The 22984-nt window shown below is 40.6% G+C and overlaps 1 protein-coding gene across 1 annotated transcript in view; it reads left to right on the forward strand.

The window, feature by feature from the left end:
• Nucleotides 1-22984, forward strand: part of ACVR2B (activin A receptor type 2B) — a 279211-nt gene that overhangs the window by 173472 nt on the left and 82755 nt on the right. Inside the window, exons 3-4 of the mRNA XM_073632740.1 lie at nucleotides 2087-2184; nucleotides 19320-19474. Of these exons, the coding sequence (XP_073488841.1) occupies nucleotides 2087-2184; nucleotides 19320-19474 (253 nt within the window). The remainder of the gene's footprint in view (nucleotides 1-2086; nucleotides 2185-19319; nucleotides 19475-22984) is intronic.

Genomic DNA, 22984 nt, shown 5'->3' on the forward strand with positions numbered 1-22984 from the left:
CAGGGAGGGACCATTGGCCATGGTGCCGTTTGGGAAGTGGACCTAATTCTGGCTTGACCAAAAGGCCTTGTCCTCAATTCCCGTTCTAAGAGTAAATAATTGGCAGGTGAACTTTCTTAGTCATCCTGGATTGTGTGACCAGTTTTGGCTGATATATGCCTTCCCACACCTACGGATTCATGCTCACCTGGTTGAGATGAATTGCATTCTAGTGATCTTGGTGGCACCAAATTAGCCCAGAAGAATCAACCAACCAGGCCTGTTGTCTCAAGGACCGGTCTACTGTCCTGCTTCAAATTTGCTGGCTTCAATGACTTGGCAGTTGAAACTTGAAACCCAAGTCCTGAGAGAGCGGGTCTTTCTGAATCCATTTTGTTTGTTTTGTTTTTTGCTGCTTAAGGGTTGAAAACCCTTATCATCACACTTGGAAGGCTTACTTTGCATGGTGAGAGGCACAGAACATTTAGGCAATACGCTGTGGGAGTATCCTGTCCTCCTTCCAATCTGGGCTGGAGTAACATTTGACTTTGAGCACCCTGAATGGTCAAGTCTTGGATGACATTGGACATCCTGTTTTAGAGACAGCTGGCTACTCATTAATGTGGTCCTGGTGACTTTTTAGAAGTCTATTTTGGATATTCCATTGGCTAACGTTACTCATAGGGTGTCTTGTTTGTAATATTTTACCAAGTGTATGTACAAGCCTGAGCCATAAGGTGCTTCTGGATGTTCTTTGACTGGGGAACCTGATTCTCTGGTTTTGGGCAAGTTACCTTTGTTTGCTGTGTTGCCCAACATCTCAGCTGTATTGTGACCTGGGAAAAGTGTATGGGCCACTCAGGCTCGATAAGGAGGGGTATGTGGACAGTGCATCCGCAGCTGCTGCTAGAGTGCTGACAGGGCATGGAGCCCGTCCTGGATCCTGCAAAGGTTCAAGAAAGGAAGGGTTCCCTATGACTAAGCTAAGGGGGGGGGGGGGTGTAGTGAAACACGTTGGGAGCTTGGCCTGGTCAGAGTCCAGGCTGAGGTTGCCACACCACTTATTGCAGTAGGACATCATAGATATGCGACTTCCAGGGGTTACCCTTCTTTTCTTGAATCTCAGCTGTATTGCTTGGGAACATCCATGGTCAAGATTTAGAGGAGCCTGTGCTCTGTACTATATGATTAAGAAGTAAGTACTTTTGACTTCTAAAAAAAACCTTTTCTTGGTGTACAGGACATCGGAAACCCTCCCCTCCTGTCATCGCATTTAAAATTATTTCAGAAATGTATAGGCAAGTCAAAAATCCATTCAATTTATTTAGTAAGGCGTTCCATGGCCACCCAATACTAATTGCATGGTTTTCATTTAAATCGGTTATAGAAAACCTTTTAAAATAGTTTAAACGGTTCTCCCCCTCCCCCTCCCCCCCCCCGAAAGGTGCCAAATGTGGCACCAAAAGGGGGGAGGAGGCAGATAAGCAGGGCTTCCACTTTAGGGTGGAACTCCGCTTTAAGCAGGGTATACGTGCACAGTTTTTTTTTTTTTCCTTAACCAGTGGGTTGAAGGAAAAAAAAACTGACGGATCCCTGCCTCCACAAAAGCGATGTGGATGCAGGGGTCTCTCCTGCCACACTATTGTACTATTGTATTCTGACAGCAGGGATTCCCTCTGTGATGCAGCCCTTGCAACCGTTGGTTGGAGCGCTGGTTTTCCAGCAGAACTGTTCAACAGAAGCCAGATGTTAGACCAGCTTCTGTTGAACAGACAGTGGACAGATGTCTCAAATTCTGTGTGTGTGTACCCAGCTTTACTGGAAGACACAAGACAGCTGGTACAAGCAATTTTGGGTCAAGTGTTCTTGTGATCCTTTTTCGATTAACATTACCAGGAAATATCAATCGTAGAGAAAATAGTTATTGTTTATGGAACGATCGTTTTGATTAATTGGTCACAGTCTTGGAAAACAGTCTCATGTGTATAAAAATAGTATGGCTTGGGTTCTTGTTACTGGCATGTGTTATTCATTCCATAATTTCTGCATCAGCTCATTCTTTTTGGCAGTCTTGATACATCCATGTGTCTTCTTATTTTGTCTTCAGACCGCAGTGTGTAGCAAAAGAAGAGAACCCGCAAGTGTTTTTCTGCTGCTGTGATGGGAACTACTGTAATGAGAAGTTTACTCATTTGCCTGATGTTGGTAAGTGTCTAGTTAAAAAAAAAGAATGCCTTCTTATAAATTCTATAAGTTATTCTGGAATGTTAATTCAGTTGCTGCTGGTATGTTGCAGTGGACCTTGTAGGAAATCTCGTGTACTTTTTACCTCCATACTAGTAGAATAATCATTTTTATGCATTTAATTTTGAAAGCTCCTCCCACCCAAACGTGATGTTTCAGTTACAGGTGTAGGATCCTATCCAAAATCATCTGCTGTCTTCTGAAACTTGTGGAAATTTCTGTGGCATTTAGTGCAGTTCATCATTCTTGGGCCTGATCCTGCCTACATTGTCATTTTTTTGGTATTTCTGTCCACCCAGGGATTTTGCCATAATATATAATGAAAAAGCCTGGCAAGGAGAAGGGAACACCTTCATAATTGCCATTGACCTGAGAAACTGCAGTTCTGAAACCGGCAACTTGACTCCTATGTAATACAGCAAAAACATGTTCTTGCTGTGTGTGCCTAAATCAACTCTTTGATTGATTGATATATATTTATATAGTCGCCTGATAAGTCGCCTCCCGTTCTGTGCTACGGAACCGTTCTAATAGGAGCGACGCAAGTCGCTCCGACTTAGAAAAAGGTTCCTGTACTACTTTGGGGGCGACTTGCATAGACTTCTATGCAGAAGTCATTTTGCAAGTCGCCTCGGAAGTAGTTTGCAGGTCGCCTCGCTGAGGCGACCTGCAAGCCGTGCCGCCCCTGTGTGAACCGGGGCTAATTCACTTGCTCCAACTGGATGTTTTACTGCTTCCAGGTGCTGGTCAGGCTGAACACAGGCTCGTCAAGTTCTATCAGGACTAAAAAAAATGGCACCTGGCCGCACTCTGTCTATGCACACGGACAATCATTGATTGATATATATATATATATATATATATATATATATATATATATATATATATATATATAGTGGGGACGGAAAGTATTCAGACCCCCTTGAATTTTTCACTCTTTGTTATATTGCAGCCATTTGCTAAAATCATTTAAGTTCATTTTTTTCCTCATTAATGTACACACAGCACCCCATATTGTTGACATTTTTGCAGATTTATTAAAAAAGAAAAACTGAAATATCACATGGTCCTAAGTATTCAGACCCTTTACTCAGTATTTAGTAGAAGCACCCTTTTGATCTAATACAGCCATGAGTCTTTTTGGGAAAGATGCAACAAGTTTTTCACACTTGGATTTGGGGATCCTCTGCCATTCCTCCTTGCAGATCCTCTCCAGTTCTGTCAGGTTGGATGGTAAACATTGGTGGACAGCCATTTTTAGGTCTCTCCAGAGATGCTCAATTGGGTTTAAGTCAGGGCTCTGGCTGGGCCATTCAAGAACAGTCACGGAGTTGTTGTGAAGCCACTGCTTTGTTTTTTTAGCTGTGTGCTTAGGGTCATTGTTTTGTTGGAAGGTAAACCTTCGGCTCAGTCTGAGGTCCTGAGCACTCTGGAGAGGGTTTTCGTCCAGGATATCCCTGTACTTGGCCGCATTCATCTTTCCCTCGATTGCAACCAGTCGTCCTGTCCCTGCAGCTGAAAAACACCCCCACAGCATGATGCTGCCACCACCATGCTTCACTGTTGGGACTGTATTGGACAGGTGCTGAGCAGTGCCTGGTTTTCTCCACACATACCGCTTAGAATTAAGGCCAAACAGTTCTATCTTGGTCTTATCAGACCAGAGAATCTTATTTCTCACCATCTTGGAGTCCTTAAGGTGTTTTTTAGCAAACTCCATGCGGGCTTTCATGTGTCTTGCACTGAGGAGAGGCTTCCAACTGGCCACTCTGCCATAAAGCCCCGACTGGTGGAGGGCTGCAGTGATGGTTGACTTTCTACAACTTTCTCCCATCTCCCTACTGCATCTCTGGAGCTCAGCCACAGTGATCTTTGGGTTCTTCTTTACCTTTCTCACCAAGGCTCTTCTCCCCCAATAGCTCAGTTTGGCCGGACGGCCAGCTCTAGGAAGGGTTCTGGTCATCCCAAACGTCTTCCATTTAAGGATTATGGAGGCCACTGTTCTCTTAGGAACCTTAAGTGCAGCAGAATTTTTTTTGTAACCTTGGCCAGATCTGTGCCTTGACACAATTCTGTCTCTGAGCTCTTCAGGCAGTTCCTTTGACCTCATGATTCTCATTTGCTCTGACATGCACTGTGAGCTGTAAGGTCTTAGATAGACAGGTGTGTGGCTTTCCTAATCAAGTCCAATCAGTATAATCAAACACAGCTGGTCTCAAATGAAGGTGTAGAACCATCTCAAGGATGATCAGAAGAAATGGACAGCACCTGAGTTAAATATATGAGTGTCACAGCAAAGGGTCTGAATACTTAGGACCATGTAATATTTCAGTTTTTCTTTTTTAATAAATCTGCAAAAATGTCAACAATTCTGTGTTTTTCTGTCAATATGGGGTGCTGTGTGTACATTAATGAGGAAAAAAAAATGAACTTAAATGATTTCAGCAAATGGCTGCAATATAACAAAGCGTGAACAATTTAAGGGGGTCTGAATACTCTCCGTCCCCACTGTATATATACTTTTTTTTCACTTAATTGGCTAAATTCTACAATAATACCAAACCTAGAGCAGCTCAAACATTATTCGTTGTCCGCTGTATGAATCTGCAGCAAGGTACCTAAAATAGGATCCCAATGTGACTGACAGGTGATAAAACAGACTCTAATAAAATAAAACCTATTTCTTGTCTATAATAATAATCCTTGGCAACTTCTTGAGTTTTATTTGTTGTTTTAACATTTACTTTTTTTTAAAGATAATGGACTACTTAAAAAGTAGTTGTTTCAGGTGGAGGAAAAAAGGATTCGTGAGATAAACTACAAATTCTTCAGTAGTGATTACATTCCTTAAAACATTATTCCAAACCTATGTGATATTAAACTAACAAAAGTAAATAAAAAAAAAGTTTTTTAACTAAACTTTTTTTATTATTGCCCTTCTGAAACCAGTGCCTTTGCTTAAACAGCCATATGGACTAATGTCTGGGTTCAGCTTAGTCTGTTTTTTTTTTATGCTAGGGAGCAGAACAATTAAAATGGTACTGCTCAAAGTGCCGGTTCACACAGGGGCGACTTGTCAGGCGACCTAGTCGCCTGACAAGTCGCCTCCCGTTCTGTGCTACGGAACCGTTCTAATAGGAGCGACGCAAGTCGCTCCGACTTAGAAAAAGGTTCCTGTACTACTTTGGGGGCGACTTGCATAGACTTCTATGCAGAAGTCGTTTTGCAAGTCGCCTCGGAAGTAGTTTGCAGGTCGCCTCGCTGAGGCGACCTGCAAGCCGTGCCGCCCCTGTGTGAACCGGGGCTAATTCACTTGCTCCAACTGGATGTTTTACTGCTTCCAGGTGCTGGTCAGGCTGAACACAGGCTCGTCAAGCTCTATCAGGACTAAAAAAAATGGCACCTGGCCGCACTCTGTCTATGCACACGGACAATCACTAAAGTAATAAAATGGCTTCAGTTTGGTCCTCCCCTCCCCAGGTTATGTTACCCAATCTCTCCACCTCTACAATTAAGCCCAATATAGCGTAAAACACATTAGAGGAGGTTCCTCCATGGGTGGGGACCAAGCTGAAGCTGTTTTCATACTTTTGCGATTGTGTGCCTAGACAGAGTGCAGCTGGGTGTCATTTTGTTGTAGTTTTGTTGAGGAGCATTGTTGTCACCCTATTCTGCTCTCCTGATTTGGACAACAAACCCCCCTTTCACATCTCCATGACACATAATTATAACATAGGTGGGGGTGTTCTATAGTTTACAGAAGAGAACTAGTAAGGTGGATAGCATTGTTTGAGATTTTAGTTCATTGCACAGGAAGTTACAAGACTAATGGATTAGTCATCAGTTATTTTTCTGTACGTGCCAAAAAAACTAGTGCAACCACCACATCCAAGGACTGATAAACTGCAATCTACTACATTTCTGTTCTTGGGTTTAGATATAATTTTAAGCTATGTTAACAGTAGTCTGCATGGTAAAATGCAGTATTTTACCATGCAGGCTAATGCATTTACTCAAATTACCTAGTGACAACTGCATTCATGTCACTGCACAGCAATGCAGTGTGTTGTGCTGCCCTGTGGTGACATGCGGTGCCATCCAGTGCAATGCAAAAAAAATACAGACGTGCTGCATTTTCCACACTGCACTGCACTACACACCTGCGATTTTTCCAGCGCGAAAAAATGAAGGTCAGCCCAAAAAGTGTGAATAAGCCCTAAAAATATTTTATATTGTGTAGAATAAAAAAGGATATGTGAAACCCACACAGGCAGACAGCAGAATCCGGAATTATGGCAGGAAGATCACCACCCTGATGAAAAATCCTCAGATATATGAAGGCTCTTTGGGTAAGTTGTTCAGCTGCAGGAATGGCTGGATCACTGTAACACCATCCTCATATAGGCTATGAGAACATATAGGCTCAGGAACCGGACCAAGGAGCTGGTGCTGGCTTGGCCCACCAGGTTCCACATAGAACTAAAAATGGCACTTTAGAGTGGACTGTCCTTTTAAACCACAAAGATTATTGCATTGGATATAAATATATAATTCCGCTAGTTTCTAGCTGGTTTTAATAGTAAGGCTTTGTGGGGCCTCAAAGCAGTAGTATACTCTGCCTTGTGATGTTTGCCCACAGGTAAGCTTATAAGAATGTAAATATAAAAGGAGAGATACTGCGCTATGGAGTGTACAATGTAGTAAGCTGCGACTAAAGGTGTTATACGACAATAAACAGAAATAAAGAGCAAAGAGTCGCGCTAAATAGTAAGAATAGTGAAGCAAATTGATATATGCTCCGAATGATGAATGCCAAAAAGACCACACTGAGTACACATGAAATTGAACAGACCCAAAACAAAAATGCAAAAAATGAGTGCATCCAACTACATAATAAACTAAATAGTGCATCAAACAGATGAATGTAGATACCTGTGTGGCAAAAATAAAAATAAAAAAGGAGAAAATTGTTTAGGAATTGTCCAGTGACTAGGTAAAAAATAAATATAATTAATAAAAATCAATCCTTATTGAAGAGACAAGTGGAAAAAAAAAACATAAAAATGAGTCCATAAAAAATGATGATAAATGATAATGATTATCATTTTTTATGGACTAATTTTTATGTTTTGTTTTTTCCACTTGTCTCTTCAATATGGATTGATTTTTATTATATTTCTTTTTATCTAGTCACTGGACAATTCCTAAACACTTTTCTCCTTTTTTATTTTTATTTGTCATTTTTGCCACACATGTATCTAGATTCATCTGTTTAATGCACTATTTAGTTTGTTTATTATGTAGTTGTAAGCTTATAAAGAACGCTTACTTGTAGGTAAAATGAATATCTCCTAAATGTGCATTATTTATGAGATATTCACTTGTTTTGCAGCCAGTGACATAGCTGGCGCATGCACAGTGCGCTCTAAATGTGCCGTCAAAACTGAACTATGTTCCACGGCCATTACTCCCATGCACATGCACAGGAGTGACATCATCGCAGCTTGGCCATTCAAACGGCCGGAGCCCACAAACCCGGAAGGAAGATCGGGTGAAGATGGAAGCACGGTCAGTGCTGACAACTTGCCTCAAGGGTTTCATTTTTTAGGTAAGTCTGTCATAATGCGCTAGTATGTAGGGCTGCAACTAACGATTATTTTCATAATCGATTAGTTGGCTGATTTATTGTTTTGATTAATTGGTTAATAACCTTAAAAAAGTTGTAGTGTATAATTTAGTTAATATGTAAAGTTTAAAAAAAAGGCAATTTAATCTTAAATATCTCTATGCAGTGGTAAATATAAATAACCAACGATATGGTTAGGGAGCAAAATATCTAATCCACTCTGAGAATAACAGAGAGAAGAAAGATACTGTATATACTATTAGAGGCGACATAATGTATATATTATTAGAGGAGATATACTGTATATACTGTACACACGGTCGGACATTGATCGGACATTCCGACAACAAAATCCATGGATATTTTCCGACGGATGTTGGCTCAAACTTGTCTTGCGTACACACGGTCACACAAAGTTGTCGGAAAATCCGATCGTTCTGAACGCGGTGACGTAAAACACGTACGTTGGGACTATAAACAGGGCAGTAGCCAATAGCTTTCGTCTCTTAATTTATTCTGAGCATGCGTGGCACTTTGTCTGTCGGATTTGTGTACACACGATCAGAATTTCCGACAACGGATTTTGTTGTCGGAAAATTGTATAGCCTGCTCTCAAACTTTGTGTGTCGGAAATTCCTATGGAAAATGTGTGATGGAGCCCACACACGGTCGGAATTTCCGACAACAAGGTCCTATCACACATTTTCCATCGGAAAATCCGACCGTGTGTTCAGGGCATATGAGGAGATATAATGTATATACTATTAGAGGGTGAATCTGGTAAATATCATCACATTTTTTTATTAAAAAAACAAACAATGTCTTCCTTCAAAAAAAATGTAATTTCAAGAACATTCGTTCGATTTTCTAATCGTAAGTGGGGTCAAATCGACGTTCATTTTCAACCACAGTGATGGGGAAATTTTGAAATAGAAAACTTCTTGGTCAAAGGAATTTTCAGACAGTGTATGTGGTTTTCGTTCAGAAATTACATTAATTTTAAAAACAGAATGTTAAAAACAAGTGAAAATTTCAGACAACATTCTTTCATTCAGCGAATGTACAAAGACTTTTTGTCTGAATATTCTCGTCTGAAAATTAATCCGTGTGGCCAGCATAAGGCTCGGTACACACCTATGCAGTTTGCTTTTGATCTGTTTCTGCAGTGCTTTTTGCTGTGCGTTTTGATTTTTACACATGTGATTTTGCTGCGATTTGCATTTTTGCATTTTTTTGGCCAATTTGTTGTTGGGCAGATTAAAAAACACAAATTGCTGCAAAAACACATTACATGCTTTTCTGTAGCTTCTCCTTTGAAGTATATTGAACCAAAAAAAAGCACAGTTTTGCGTTAAAAAAAAAGTCCCTGACCCTTTCCAAATACGCAGCGGTTGAAAAAAGCATAGATGTGAATGTGTCCCATAGGAAACCATGTAAATGAACTGTAGCGCGTTTCTGCAAAAAGCACCAAACAACACATAGATGTGAACCAGTCTAATACGTTTAGTAATATAATGGTGTTAAAAAAACTAAAATGAGCCATTTTATAGTACAAAAAAAGCAGATAATCACTACTGTAAGGGGTTCATTTTTTTTTACTGTAGAACTGTGGAAGTAATATCTACAGTATTTGTTCTTTTTGTACTATAAAGGGCTCATTTTAGGGTTTTTTTTTAACCCAGTTATGTTACTGGCCGATTAATCGATTATGAAAATAGTAATCGATTATGAAATTAATCGATTAGTTGTTTCAGCCCCACTGGTATGTGATGCATACTAGCACATTATGCCGTTAACTTGCCGGGGGGACCATTTTTTTTTTATACTCTACTACCACGTTAAAGAGAGAAAAAAAAATTCAGATGGAAAGAAAACAATGACATTCCCATTTATGAGAATAAAATGCTGTGGTGGTCAACAAACTGTTTCATGCAAGAAAAAAAAATGACTACCTATACACTATGTATGAGAACCGACCATTTTGAAAAAATACATAAATAAATTAGGGAAAATGAACTCCTATTAAATAACTAAGGCCGTTTAGGGATTTTACTTTATTATCGTAAGTTTAGAATATGAAACTATTTAGGGAAAGATCAACTTTTTTTTGTAATCTGTGTTACAAAACGACATATTATAAATACTGCTTTGTAGGTTAATAACTGCAATAGTTAATAAAATTGGACAAAGGAAAGGAGGGGAAGGTGGCAACAGTAGGGAAGTCTCAGAAAAATTGTAGCATCCAGATGGATTTTTAGGTGCATTAGCCACCTGGCACTTGGCACTTGTCCAACCCTGCACAGGGAACAATAGCTGTGTGTGCATTTAGGAATTTGCTTTCCAAGCAGGACTTGTATGAAAGAGACCCCCAAAAAAGGTCAGAAAAAAGTAGCAGTGTGTACTGCATTTTTACCTAAGGCTTATGTGCCATCTATTCCATAGAAGCTCATACAAGTATACACAGATGGCCATGAAAAAAAAATAAATACAGACCGCAACAATGAGGTTTAGAGGGCAGTATTAAACCACTTAAATTGCCATCTACTGTAGCCATGAACGTGCAAGATGACTTCTGTTTGGTTGTTGTGGGTCATTGCACTATTCATATTTCAATTCACATTATGAAATCAAGCCCTTATTGTATATGATTAAAGAAGCATTACTCGTAAGAGGTTACTCTTGATGCTTGGGAAAAGGATAAGCAATTCGGAATATATGGGTAGTTATTTTAGACATCTTTACTTTCCTTATAAATATCAAGCAGATCCCCTTTTTTGCTAGCCTCCTAGTTGGGGGGTTATCCATTTACATTAAAGTAATACTAAAGGCCGTGTATTATTTCTTTTAAATAACAAACATGTTATACTTACCTGCTCAGTGCAATGGTTTTGAACAGAGCAGCCCGATCCTCCTCTTTTTGGTTATCCCGTCGGCAGTCCTGACTCCACCCCCCTGCTGAGTGCCTCCTGCTATGGGGGCACTTAAGTAGGCTCACTCCTGAGCTGCACTCCTGTGAGAGGACACTCTGTATTCACACACAGAGTGGCTTGGCCCTGCCCCCTGCTCTCTCCTCATTCGCTTACTGGCTGTGATTGACAGCAGCAAGAGCCCAATGGCTTCTGCTGCTCCGCTGCTGTGTGAGCCAATGAGGAGACCAAGACTGGGGAAAGCTTCTGCTCTCATGCACATTGCTGGATCGAGATGAGGCTCAGGTAAGTATGGGGGGAGGTTGAAGGAGGGGGGGAGCTGCACCCAGAAGATTGTTTACCTTAATGCATAAACACTGCATCAAGGTAAAAAAACCTTCTGCCTATAGAAACACTTTAAAGTGTTTGTAATCCCGAACAATACCATAGTAGCCTCCCTGGCGGTTTTCCCGAGTGTGGCTTGGGGTTAAAATTCAGGACCATTAGCGGTAACCCCGAGCCACACTCGGGATTACATCGCAGGATCCTGGTGTGGCTTTACTTACCTTGTCCCCGGGATCCTGCGATGTCCCCCGCTGTGTCTGCGGGCTCCGTCCTCCTCCGAAGCCTCTCCATGCCAGGCTCCGTTCCCTGCGAGTGGCGCGACGCACGGGGGCGGAGCCTGGCGGCAAATTCAAAAAAGTGTAAAATCATAACACATACAGTACTGTAATCTTACAGATTACAGTACTGTATGAAATTATTTCACATCCCTTTTGTCCCCAGTGCTTTGTCCTATGCCCTGCATGCAGTTTTATGTTATATATACTGTTTTTTCTGCCTGGAAACTGGAGATTGTCCATAGCAACCAAAAAGTGTCCCTTTACATCAAAAGTGGCTTTAGACCAGCTAGAAAACAGCAATGGTAAATTAGAACACTTGCAGAATTGAGCGATAGTGAATCGTGGGGAAATTTTATTTTAGTATTAATTTTTTTTTTTTTTAATTATTTATTTTTATTTATTATATTATAATTTAATTTTTTGTGTTTCAAACTTTTTTCATACCCGGGATATCTACTAGACTCTTGTTTGGACAGATTTAAGTGTGTTATTGTTAAGAATTACAGACCTACAATATAAAACGCCAAATTTCCATGCAAAATAATTGTACCGCTTTCAGCACCTAAAATCCGAAATAATCATACCGCCAGGGAGGTTAAACAATTACATATGTTGTGCAACTTGCATTTGTTTATCCTAATTTGTTGTTTTCTAACCTTTGGCTATTCTTTTGCCAAATCTTACTTTGAAGGTGATGACAGTCCAGCATGTCCCTATCTTGTTTCCTGTATTGGGATGTGCACTCATGGAGATGGACTACAACTGTGCTATTGGACAGTGTGTCTGTAGGCTCCTTGATGTCAAGAGGCAGTCTTGCTACCAATTATTGTTGCACACGCCCTCTGCATCGCTCTCTTAGGTTGCTTGACAGCATCTTTATGTGAGTCTTTGTTTCACACTGCTGATAGCAGTCAGTGTCAGGGATCATCAAGTATATGGTGGGGTAAGACACCACTCAAAACTGACCCAGTGCTTCAGATATGGCTGTGTATGTCCTCAGCCAGTGCTGCTCCAACCACACCCCCTGACATGTTTTGCACTGCCTTACTGGGGCTTTGTGACCTCTGTGACCAAGCCCTGGTAGGTGGGTGAAACATGTTGGGGGGGTGGGTGGTCCAAGCAGCGATGGCATACACAGCCATATCCACATCTGAAGCACCAGGTCGGTTTTCAGTTACCCCACATACACTATATTGGCAGAAGTGTTTTGACACCTGCCTTTACACACACATCAACCGTCTTAGTCCGTAGGGTTCAATATTGAGTTGGCCCACCCTTTGCAGCTATAACCACTTCACTCTTCTGGGAAGGCTTTCCACAAGGTTTAGGAGTGTTTCTATGTGGGCAGCACAGTGATGCAGTGGTAGCACTCTCGCCTAGCAGTAAGAAGGGTCGCTGGTTCGAATCCCAACCACGACACTACCTGCCTGGAGTTTGCATGTTCTCCCTGTGCCTGCATGGGTTTCCTCCGGGTACTCCGGTTTCCTCCCATACTCCAAAGACATGCTGGTAAGTTAATTGGATCCTGTCTAAATTGTCCCTAGTATGTATGAATGTGAGTTAGGGACCTTAGATTGTAAGCTCCTTGAGGGTAGGGACTGATGTGAATGTACAATGTATATGTAAAGCGCTGCGTAAATTGACGGCGCTATATAAGTACCTGAAATAAATAAATAAATAAATAAATGTGAATGTTTGACCATTCTTCCAGAAGCGCATTTGTAAGGTCAGGCCCTGATGTTAAATGAGAAGGCCTGGCTGGCAGGCTCCGCTCATTCATCCCAAAGGTGTTCTATCGGGTTGAGGTCAAGTCTCTGTGCAGGCCAGTCAAGTTCCTCCACCCCAAACGCGCTCATCCATGTCTTTATGGACCCTGATTTGTGCACTGGTCCAAATCATTTGGTGAAGGGGGATTTTGATGTGGGGTTGGGCTTGGTCTCTTAGTTCCAGTGAAGGGAACTCTTAAGGCGTTGGCATACCAAGACATTTTGGACAATTAGAGGGGAGACTACGAGCCAGGCCTTCTCGTCCAACATCAGTGCCTGACCTCACAAATGCTCTTCTGGAAGAATGGTCAAACATTCCCATAGACACACTCCTAAACCTTGTGGACGGCCTTCCCAGAAGAGTTGAAGCTGTTATAGCTGCAAAGGGTGGGTTAACTTAATATTGAACCCTACAGACTAAGACTGGGATGCCATTACAGTTCATATGTGTGCAAAGGCAAGCGTTCCAATACTTTTGGTAATCTAGTGTATGTCTACACTACTGAATTAGTGCCTGATGCCTGCTCCCACTTTCTGAATACCGGTTGGAACACCTATTATCCTCTCAGCTTTGAGCGGCGCTCCAAGTCCACACGTAATCACAAGGGTCATCAAGCAGCCGCCACTACCAATCCACAACAGTGGGAAGGACAGCTAGGGATGCTGGGAGTGGAAGACCCTTTTATATCTGCAACTTTGCTGAGTGTTGCTTCAACTTCAGACACACCTACTGCCATTCACATAGTTGAAAATAGACTTTAAAATTTTATTCGGCTTTTTATATGTTGAATTCATACTTTAGAGGTTCAGTATATGGCGGTAGAGACTTGACAAGAAAGAGAGAGCACAACTTTTAAGATAAAAGTTAGTTTGTATTTAGCTTCAGCAGCCAATACCTACTGGATCTTCTGGATATTTCGATTTGCGCTTTTCACTGAAGGCAATTCCTGCTTATGCATTATTTTGTCATATAAACAGTTTAAATTGTCGAGGCTTATATAAAGGCCAAAATGGCATCCTATTGCGTATGGGTGACAGATATGGTTTAATTCACATCCTGCCTGGAAGAAAAGTTTCCTTGGTGCATTCCCTTTAAATTTCCTGAAAGAAAAAAAAATAGTGAACAGATGGCACCTTGTCACCAAAGAAAAGCCATTCAATCATTAACTTTTCTATACAGAATCCAAGAGGCTTTCATTATACACGGTGCTGGGGATAGCTCCACATCAGCATTTCTCACACTGCGCCCACAGTGAAAGTGACCTTAACCAAACAAAGGAAAATCACTTCCATTCAGAGTCCCAGTAATGCAGAAGACCACAACCTTTATCTTGAAATATAGGGACAGGTTTAGCAAACTATTTTTAAAATGTTTACCATTTAAGAAGAAAATTGATTTGGACTGTTGGGTGCAATCAAATTATCTTTGTTTTTTGTTTTTCTTGAAAATTAGGCTAAAATGAGGGTTTCTTGTTGTGGAATAGATCCAGAACTGTCCATTTTGTCAAAATAACAAAAGGTTAAAACGTTTAATGGCTAACTGCAGTGGAAATTATAGCAAGCTTTTAAGGCACAAAGCTCCTTCTCCTGGCTGATAACAAATAATCTGCACAAGAAAAGTCAATTTTAAAACACCTTGTTCTTATTTGTGAATGTACTTTGATGTTTCATGGCAGAACCACTGCATTTCACATTAAGTTCTCTCCTGTGATTGATATTTACTTGAGCTGTAAACAGTAAGACGCTGAGTAGGACTATCATGATGTGTAAAGTGCAGTAATCCATAGGCACCATTATAAACCATACCGTGAAGGATAACCTTAAAAATAACTAGTATCTAATGCCAAAACTGTTTTGATTTCTGTAGGTGTTGCAGCCATAGATCTATGAACCTCAGTGCATATTTTGGAACTGGGCTACCCTCCACTGTCCATTCTCCTCGCAATGAGTGTCAGTGCCCCCCCTCCCCTTCTTTTACTGCCAAGACCCTCCTTTCAGTGCCCCCTTCATTGCCATAGCCATACCTTTCCTGGCATAGCAATGATGCAAAACCATACTGCTCTCTCTGCTTCTCTATCGTACGGTCTCTGCTATACACACCCACCTGTGCCCCACAACACCACCTATACTGCATTGTGCCCTTAGCAGTTATGGTACTACGCCATAGCCCTCTATTAAGGACCTGCACAGCAGTGATCCCCATACGTCCCTTTTTTTTTTTCAACTTTACATTTTTATTAATTTCTCAGTTGACATTTTCCAACATTGTTAACACAGAAAATGTTTCTTAACTTATAAAAAACATTTTTTAAACATATATTAAAGAACAAGTGAAGAAGTGATCAAGTACAAGGTATTATCATTGTTCTTGGTAATCAGCAAGCATAAGGGCTGCATGAGGAAGAGTCCCTCTACTCTCTGATGATTCTTGGTAGCTCGCCATTATTGCATTGCTCCTATATATGGTACAGACTGCACTATTGTGCTACTTTGAGTTTAGCTGGCCTGGGCCCCTTGGTGTCAATATTCACCAGTACAGGAAATGTGGACAAATCTCAGCAGAGATAAAAAAAAAACAGAAAAAAACTACTGTTGATAAAATGATAGAAATTAAAAAGGATAAGTTCACTTTTACAAAAAAAAATAAAATATATATATATATATATATATATATATATATATATATATATATATATATATATATATATATATATATATATATATATATATATATATATAAATGCACATTTTTTTTGCAGGTAAAAAAATATGCATTTGTTATTATTTTTGTTAGGGACCTGTACAGCATTGCACCCGTAATCAGCAGATTGTGAGCGTAATGCCACAGTCCCACTGTTTGCTCGTACATCTGATATGGGTCGGCAGTTACACTCTGACAGGAAGCTCAATAAATTACTAGAGCGCTCAACAGCTCCCTGATAGTTCATTGGGACCTACAAGCCGACAGCCAATAGGCTGTCAGGACTTGTAGTTTTCCCATTCATAGAACACTGTGAACGGATGACACGGGTGGAGCCCTATACAACCATGTTTTCTTTAGATTGTGGCAGCGAGTGAGAGGAGAAGATCCCCTGCTCGCTGTCAAAACAGGGACTCAGGGGGTGGGGGATTTGCAGGTGTTGGTGAATTTGTAAAATGTTAAATGTTACACCCCGAATATGGGTGTAACATGTTACAAAAGGTGAACTTATCCTTAAAAATTGACTGGGGATTGATGTCTCTTATCTCAGCGATGGACAATATTGTTGAACTAAAGACTGGTTAGGATACAAAATGGCAGCTTTCACAGCTTTGCACATTTGATCATGGCTCACTAGGTCCTACACTTGTAATTTGTAAAATATGTTTATGGGAGTGGAGTAAATAAATCAGCCATTCTTTAACCAGGGTTCCGTAGAACCCTATGGTTGCTCTAAAGGTTGCCAGTAATTCCTTTATCTATGGTGGCTTGACCTCCCATTTTATGATGCCGACATAGTTCTGAGTCCAGTGCCATTTGACAAAGACATCTGCAGGACACCAGTAATTTTTTTAGCTGTGTGTAAAGAGGGCATTCTCACCCCCACATTCTATTCACTGGCCACGAATGTAAGAGGCAATTTTCCCATTGACCCCCGATTGTATTGATATTTTCAAGGGTTTCACAAGACCTGCTAATTATTTCAAGGGTTCCTCTGGAGTAAAAAGGTTGAGAGAGGCTGATATAAATACAAATATATCGAAGTGATCCAGAGAAACTGTGCTGATTTCAAATATCCAGCTTTAGGAAGTTTCTAAAAAATAAACTTATTCTTTGAACGTGATTGGCTTAAAGAAGTCTCCTGTTGATTAGAAGCTTACCTGCTGGTCTGTTGAGTCAGGGCCATTATCATTGCTTGAGAAAAGAAACACTGACTGGTTCTCAAGAAAATCAGATCTTTATGGCTGTTATTGTCACTTGCACTTTGTCCCCTGGGGGACAGCAGCAGAAGATGTGTAGGGTGGGACTTTTTGTTTAGGCAAGCACACGTTCTCAGGAACAGCTTAAGAAAAATACTTAGCAAATCATCCTCGCTATCCACAGAAACTTTTCATAGTGGCCAGCACTCTGACTAGCATTGTAAAAGCAGTTTTCATTGTTCACTTAACCTTCAACAAATCTCTGTCTCTCTCCCTCTTTGAATACAAGCAATTTTGTGCCACCATGGTAAGGGTGAGTTTGGGGTTGTCAGATGATTTACTTTCCAGACCCTCCATACCCTGGAAAACTTGCATTACATTGTTTTGTGCCTTCTATGGATGCAAGGTCCCATGTGTTGGTCTCCTGCCAGAGACTCAATGCAGACATAAATCAGAAGAGCACAGATTCCTATTAAGACCTAGCACACTCATTCCCTGGGGAGCTTGTTCTGTCCATTGCAGCAGATCACTCAGTATAAGTGCCAATGTGCTGAGCCTTGTAATCTGGACATTGTTGAAAATATGGAGTAAATGACCTTTACCAGTAGTCTGGACATTTTTGAAAATACTGAGTAGGTGACCTTTAACAGCAGTTAAAAATTGCAACAAAAAAAAAAAAAAAGATATTTGGCTACAGTAACTGAAGATGGATATGAAACAGTTGTGTAAAGAGCACATGTTGCCAATGTAATAGCAATTTTGTATTCCAAATTGTTTGTTTTGTTATATTTGGATGAAAAAATGATTAAAAGTAATTTGTAATTGGTTACAGTTGTATTTGTTTTCCACAATGTATTTAATAACCCATTGTTAGTTATTCTGAAAGTGCCTGTTGTCGGATAATTGCAGTCTTTCTCATTTTATTTTTTCAGGTTTCAGGCAACCCCAGCTAAAATTATTTTATTTACAGCTCACAATACAAAAACTAGATCTGTAGGCTGTAGATATAGTAATAAAATAAGGAAAAATAGTGGTTTATTTGAAACTTTGAATGGGTTATTTAAAAAAAAAAAAAAAACAATGCTCTATACACCAGAGTTATTTTCAGTAATAATTCATTTAAAGGAGAAGTTCACCTTTCAAAAAAAATTTAAAAAAATAAATGCACATTGCAGGTGCAATCTCTGGCTCCTTCAGTCTGCAAGTGTATCTCGTACAAGCAAGCAGTTACTAAATGACAGGAAGCATCAATGAACTACCTAGAGTGCAAGCCATCAGCCGCAGTGGTTGACGGTAGTTGTAGTTCCCTCATTCACAGTACTTTGATAATGAATGACGTGGCTGGGTGGGTGGAGCCCCACGCTTCCACTTTTTTAAAATTGTGACATTGGTTGTGGGAAGAAGATCCCTGGCCCGCTGTCACAATTAAAAGGGGGATTGGGGAGAGGCTGCAAGAGTGGGAACATGTTGCACCCTAAAAACATAACGTTCCCGAAGGTGAACTTATCCTTTAAACTAACTTGTTTTACACTGATAGTGGGAAAGGGTCCCCTTACATTGGAGGTCAGTAAGAAAAGGGTCCCCTTAGATTGGTGGTCAGTAAGAAAAGAGTCCAGTTACACTGGTGATCAATGAAATAAGGCCATCCTTACATTGGTGATTAGTGGGATAAGGCCCCTCTTACATAATACATTGCTGGTCTGTGGGAGAAGGGGATTCCTTTCATTGGTGAGCAAGGTAGTGTCTCATTGACAGTGGGCACAAAAAACCCTTTACACTGATGGTTAGTGGAAAGAATGCCCCCTGCCTCTTACTGATGGTTAAAAAAGCACATTGGTGTCAGGGGTTTCTAAAAGATTAGCAAAGTTGTTGGTGATCTCACCCTGCTGAGTCAGGGGAGTGACTTTGGTGCTGGATCTAAGGCAACATCTAACATAAGATGAATCCTCCACTGCTCAAGGACCAAAAGCAACCTCTTGATGGACCTTCTAAAACCATGCAGGCCCCACTATTGCAGTCTTCATTGTTTCAGTAAAACTTTACTTCATTGGTGTCCGCTGCCCATCATATACAGTCTGCTTGACTCTTTTCCTGAAATAGGACTTGATTGTAGCGGTAGCAACAACAGCTTGATGGCTTTTTTTTTCAATATAGACCTCAGTTTAACTGCTCTAAATAAGCATCAGTTTTATATAAAAAAAAAGTAATATTTAATTTGTTTAAACAATTATAAATACATGGTTTATATGCATTTTTTAATATTTTATCTTTTCAGAAACATTTGATCCAAAGACTCAGCAGCCTGTGTCAGTCTTGAACATTCTGGTGTATATCTTGCTTCCCATTGCTGGCCTGTCTATGGCCATTCTCCTGGCGTTCTGGATGTATCGGCACCGGAAACCTCCCTATGGCCATGTTGACATTAATGAGGTAAGTGAGTCTCGCAGGAAGGTCAGACACCCTTGTTGTGACAATATGAACCTGTTCCTGGCAGTGGGATCTACATCTGTTTCATGTAGAGTCTTGGAAGGAATGGAAAGAAAAGGTTGTTATAATATTCTATGGTTCTAATTGAAGATCAGATCGAAGAGAACATTATTTGTATCCAAGCTACTGTCTAAGTGGAATTTTTTTTTATATATCTAGCAACACATCTGCTGTGAGCTCAGATTTCCAGCAATCCACAATGGCTGATCAGTGTAGAACAGTATAGAGTAGCCATGTTCATGAAAACTGAACCCTGATTGGAAAGTATTTTGTTAGAGCATATTGTTGCAGTGTTGCAGTTGATAAATTCCATAGTTTGTTTATTGTCCTATAGGGATGGCACGTACCCAGCAAGGAATATATTTTTCCCCATCCCTAAGCATATGTATTTTTACTTCATCATGCAGTAAGTGGAAATTAATATGCAATACTAAGAGGCCTGGCTGCTTATCTATTAATAATGGTGGTAATAAAAATGGTTACGTTTTTGTATGTATCCAGGGTGCTAACGCCTCAAAAGACATTCAGGCTCAGTTCACACTGCCATAACCTGAAAGTCACGCGACTTACGTTGAGACTTTGCCAGGAGACCTCCTGACGATGTGAGGACTACTTTGAGGCACAAGTCTGATAGAAGTCACCTTGAAGTAGTACAGGAACTTTTTCTAAAGTCAGAGCACCTTCAATAGTGCTAATTAGGACAGCTCTCATAGACTAACATGAGATTTCACATGTCATGCAACTTGGGGTCTCACAAGTCAGATCCCAATCGTGGCAGTGTGAACCAAGCCTCAAGTGATATTAAACCCAAAACCAAAAATATATTATATTGCAGCTTACCAATCCTTAGATGAGATGGCTGCATCTGCTTTCTTTCTTTTTTAGGCTTTTTCCCTCTGTTTTCACCTTGTGATCTGGCCAATAAAACTCCTCCTGTGTTAGTGTGCCCCCACTCTGGATGAAGGAGCATAGCAGACAGCAGCATTGTCAGTCGGGGGGAGGGGAGTGTTAGATGTACCACCAGACTTGGATACACTAACAAATTGAAGCCAAACTCCAACTCACACTTTAGACCTGATGCTCACTGGGTATTTTTACAGCTGCTGTTTTGGACGTCTGCATTTTTATTTCTATTTTAATTTCACAGCCAGTAAACTTCCCAGAATGTTGTCCATGCACACATAGGCTTCTATCAGTGTTTTTTAGCCAGGGCGTTTTCAGGCTTTGAAAATCCCCCAGAACCACTGTGTTTGAAGAAGTTGTGAAAATTCTGAAAAATGTGGCATTTCTGAGCATTTTTAAACCTGAAGCTTTTGTAGGAGCATAATTTTGCTAAAAAATGCAAAAGTGACAACACACTAATGCAAAATTGCTGCAAAACAAGGCATTCTACAGCTAGCGCTACTGGCGTTTTTATAACGTTTAGTGTACATGAGGCCTTATAATCAGTTACAGTAAAAAGTTTTTTCCTTTTAGGGATTAAGCTTTCACAATAAATAAAAGCTGATCATTGAAAGCACCCTGTCAATGTTAAATGGTTTGATGATTTGTCGCATCCCTGTAAACGTATTCATCTGGAAAAGAGCAGTTTCTTTTTTTTTTCTTTTTTTTTCAAAAAAAAAAAAAAAAAAAAAAAGTCTTACTGGGTGGGATAACCAGATGAAAATAAAGGAAATCAAACATACGCAAGAAAATCAATCCAGAACACAAAATAGTGATTGCACCACACATGTGAGGTATAGCAGCAAGTGAGAGCAATAATTCTAGCACCCCAGCTCACATTTAAAGGGGCTGTAAAGTCTCATGGTTTTTCAGCTTAAACTTAATGCATTCTGTGCATTAAGGTGAAAAACCTTCTGTGCTGCAGCACCCCTCCTTTTTTATTTCCTGAGCCCGATCCGATCCAGCGATGTGCAGCTGATGTCTATCTCCTCTTTGGACAGATTGAAGGAGCCATTGGTGGGGGGTGGGGGGCGGGGCCCGAGTCCCGCTGTCTTTGTCAATGGACGCAGCCTGCACGGGTGCCCCAAGGGAAAGCGGCTTTCCATGGGGGCATCCAATGAAGAGGAGGGACCTGGAGTGCCAGTGGGGGGACCCCAGAAGAAGAGGATCAGGGCTGCTCTGTGCAAAACTATTGCACAGCAGGTAAGTACAGGCATGTTTTATTATTTATTATTTTATTTTTTTTAATCGAAAGTTTGCAACCAATTTAACTCTTAACTGGTAACCTGTGAAGGCTTTTAAAGCATTACCTACAAAGATTTTTTAGGTACTGTTGTTTTTTGCTATTTCATGAGTGCGCACAATTTCAAATCTTAACATGTTTGGTATCTATTTGCTTGGCACAACATGATCTTTTATATTTTACCAAAAAATGTGGGTATTATGGGGTTGTGCATGGAAATGTATTTAGTTTCCTGAAAATTTACATTTAATGGCTGCACATACATCGTTGTGCAATGTAAAAAATTGCAGCAGCCACCATTTCCTCACCGACCTCCACTTTCTGAAAATATATAATGTTTTGGGGGGGGTTCTAAGTAATTTTATATAAAAAAAATGCTGACTTGAACGTGTATGTGAAAAATTTCAAAATTACCCCGATAGGCAAGTGGTTAATCTGCTCATGGCAAGGTCATGCAGGTTTGGGCTTGTGTCAAAGGGCACGTGCTATGCACAATAACTTATCAGCTGACAAGATTACTTGTATTATTTTATATTGATTATGCCTCATAAGGAGTGGGGAAACCAGAGAGCTTGTAGAGGGATAATGTGTCCCAGGAGATGGAGAAATCCTGCAGGTGAACAGAATTGCTATACATGTTGCCAGACTTTTAGCATCAAAACCCAATATTTATACCATGAAGTAGATAGAAGCAGTTATAACTTGAATTTCCATGCACATACAGTATCTGCAGCCCAAGATTAACAACATTGACCAATCCATATTTTTCATATCCAAGCAGATATTTACTTAAAGCGGAGTTCCACACAATTTCCTAAATTCAGCTTATTAGCAAGCTGGCCTAATAAACATTGTCAAATGGCAATATTTTTTTTTCCCTAAGGGTTAACGTTTTATGCTTTTATTTATGCTGCATTTCCTGTGTGAGCCACCCGCTGATATCGCCGTCATATCCGGCAGCGCACTGTCTCCTGGGAGCTATGAATCAATCTTCCCAGGAGTCAGTGTGGCTAGCCGTGTGCTTTTGTATTTCTTCGTTGCCATCACAACGCAGCGAGCACTTCTGACTACGCTGCCCATTGTGATGGCAACGTCGGAAGCTTACGGCGCTGCGACTCATAAATAATACGCATGTGCGGGAACAGGCGGTGCTTGCTGGTAGCTCAGCATCACCATATCCCGGAACTGTCTGCTTGTGGGCTTCACATGCCCACAGGCAAGATGACAACTGCCAGTAACACATAATATAAGTTATTTTTATATATGAA

The sequence above is a fragment of the Aquarana catesbeiana genome, linkage group LG05 (assembly GCF_042186555.1).
Source record: "Aquarana catesbeiana isolate 2022-GZ linkage group LG05, ASM4218655v1, whole genome shotgun sequence".
Lineage (NCBI taxonomy): Eukaryota > Metazoa > Chordata > Amphibia > Anura > Ranidae > Aquarana > Aquarana catesbeiana.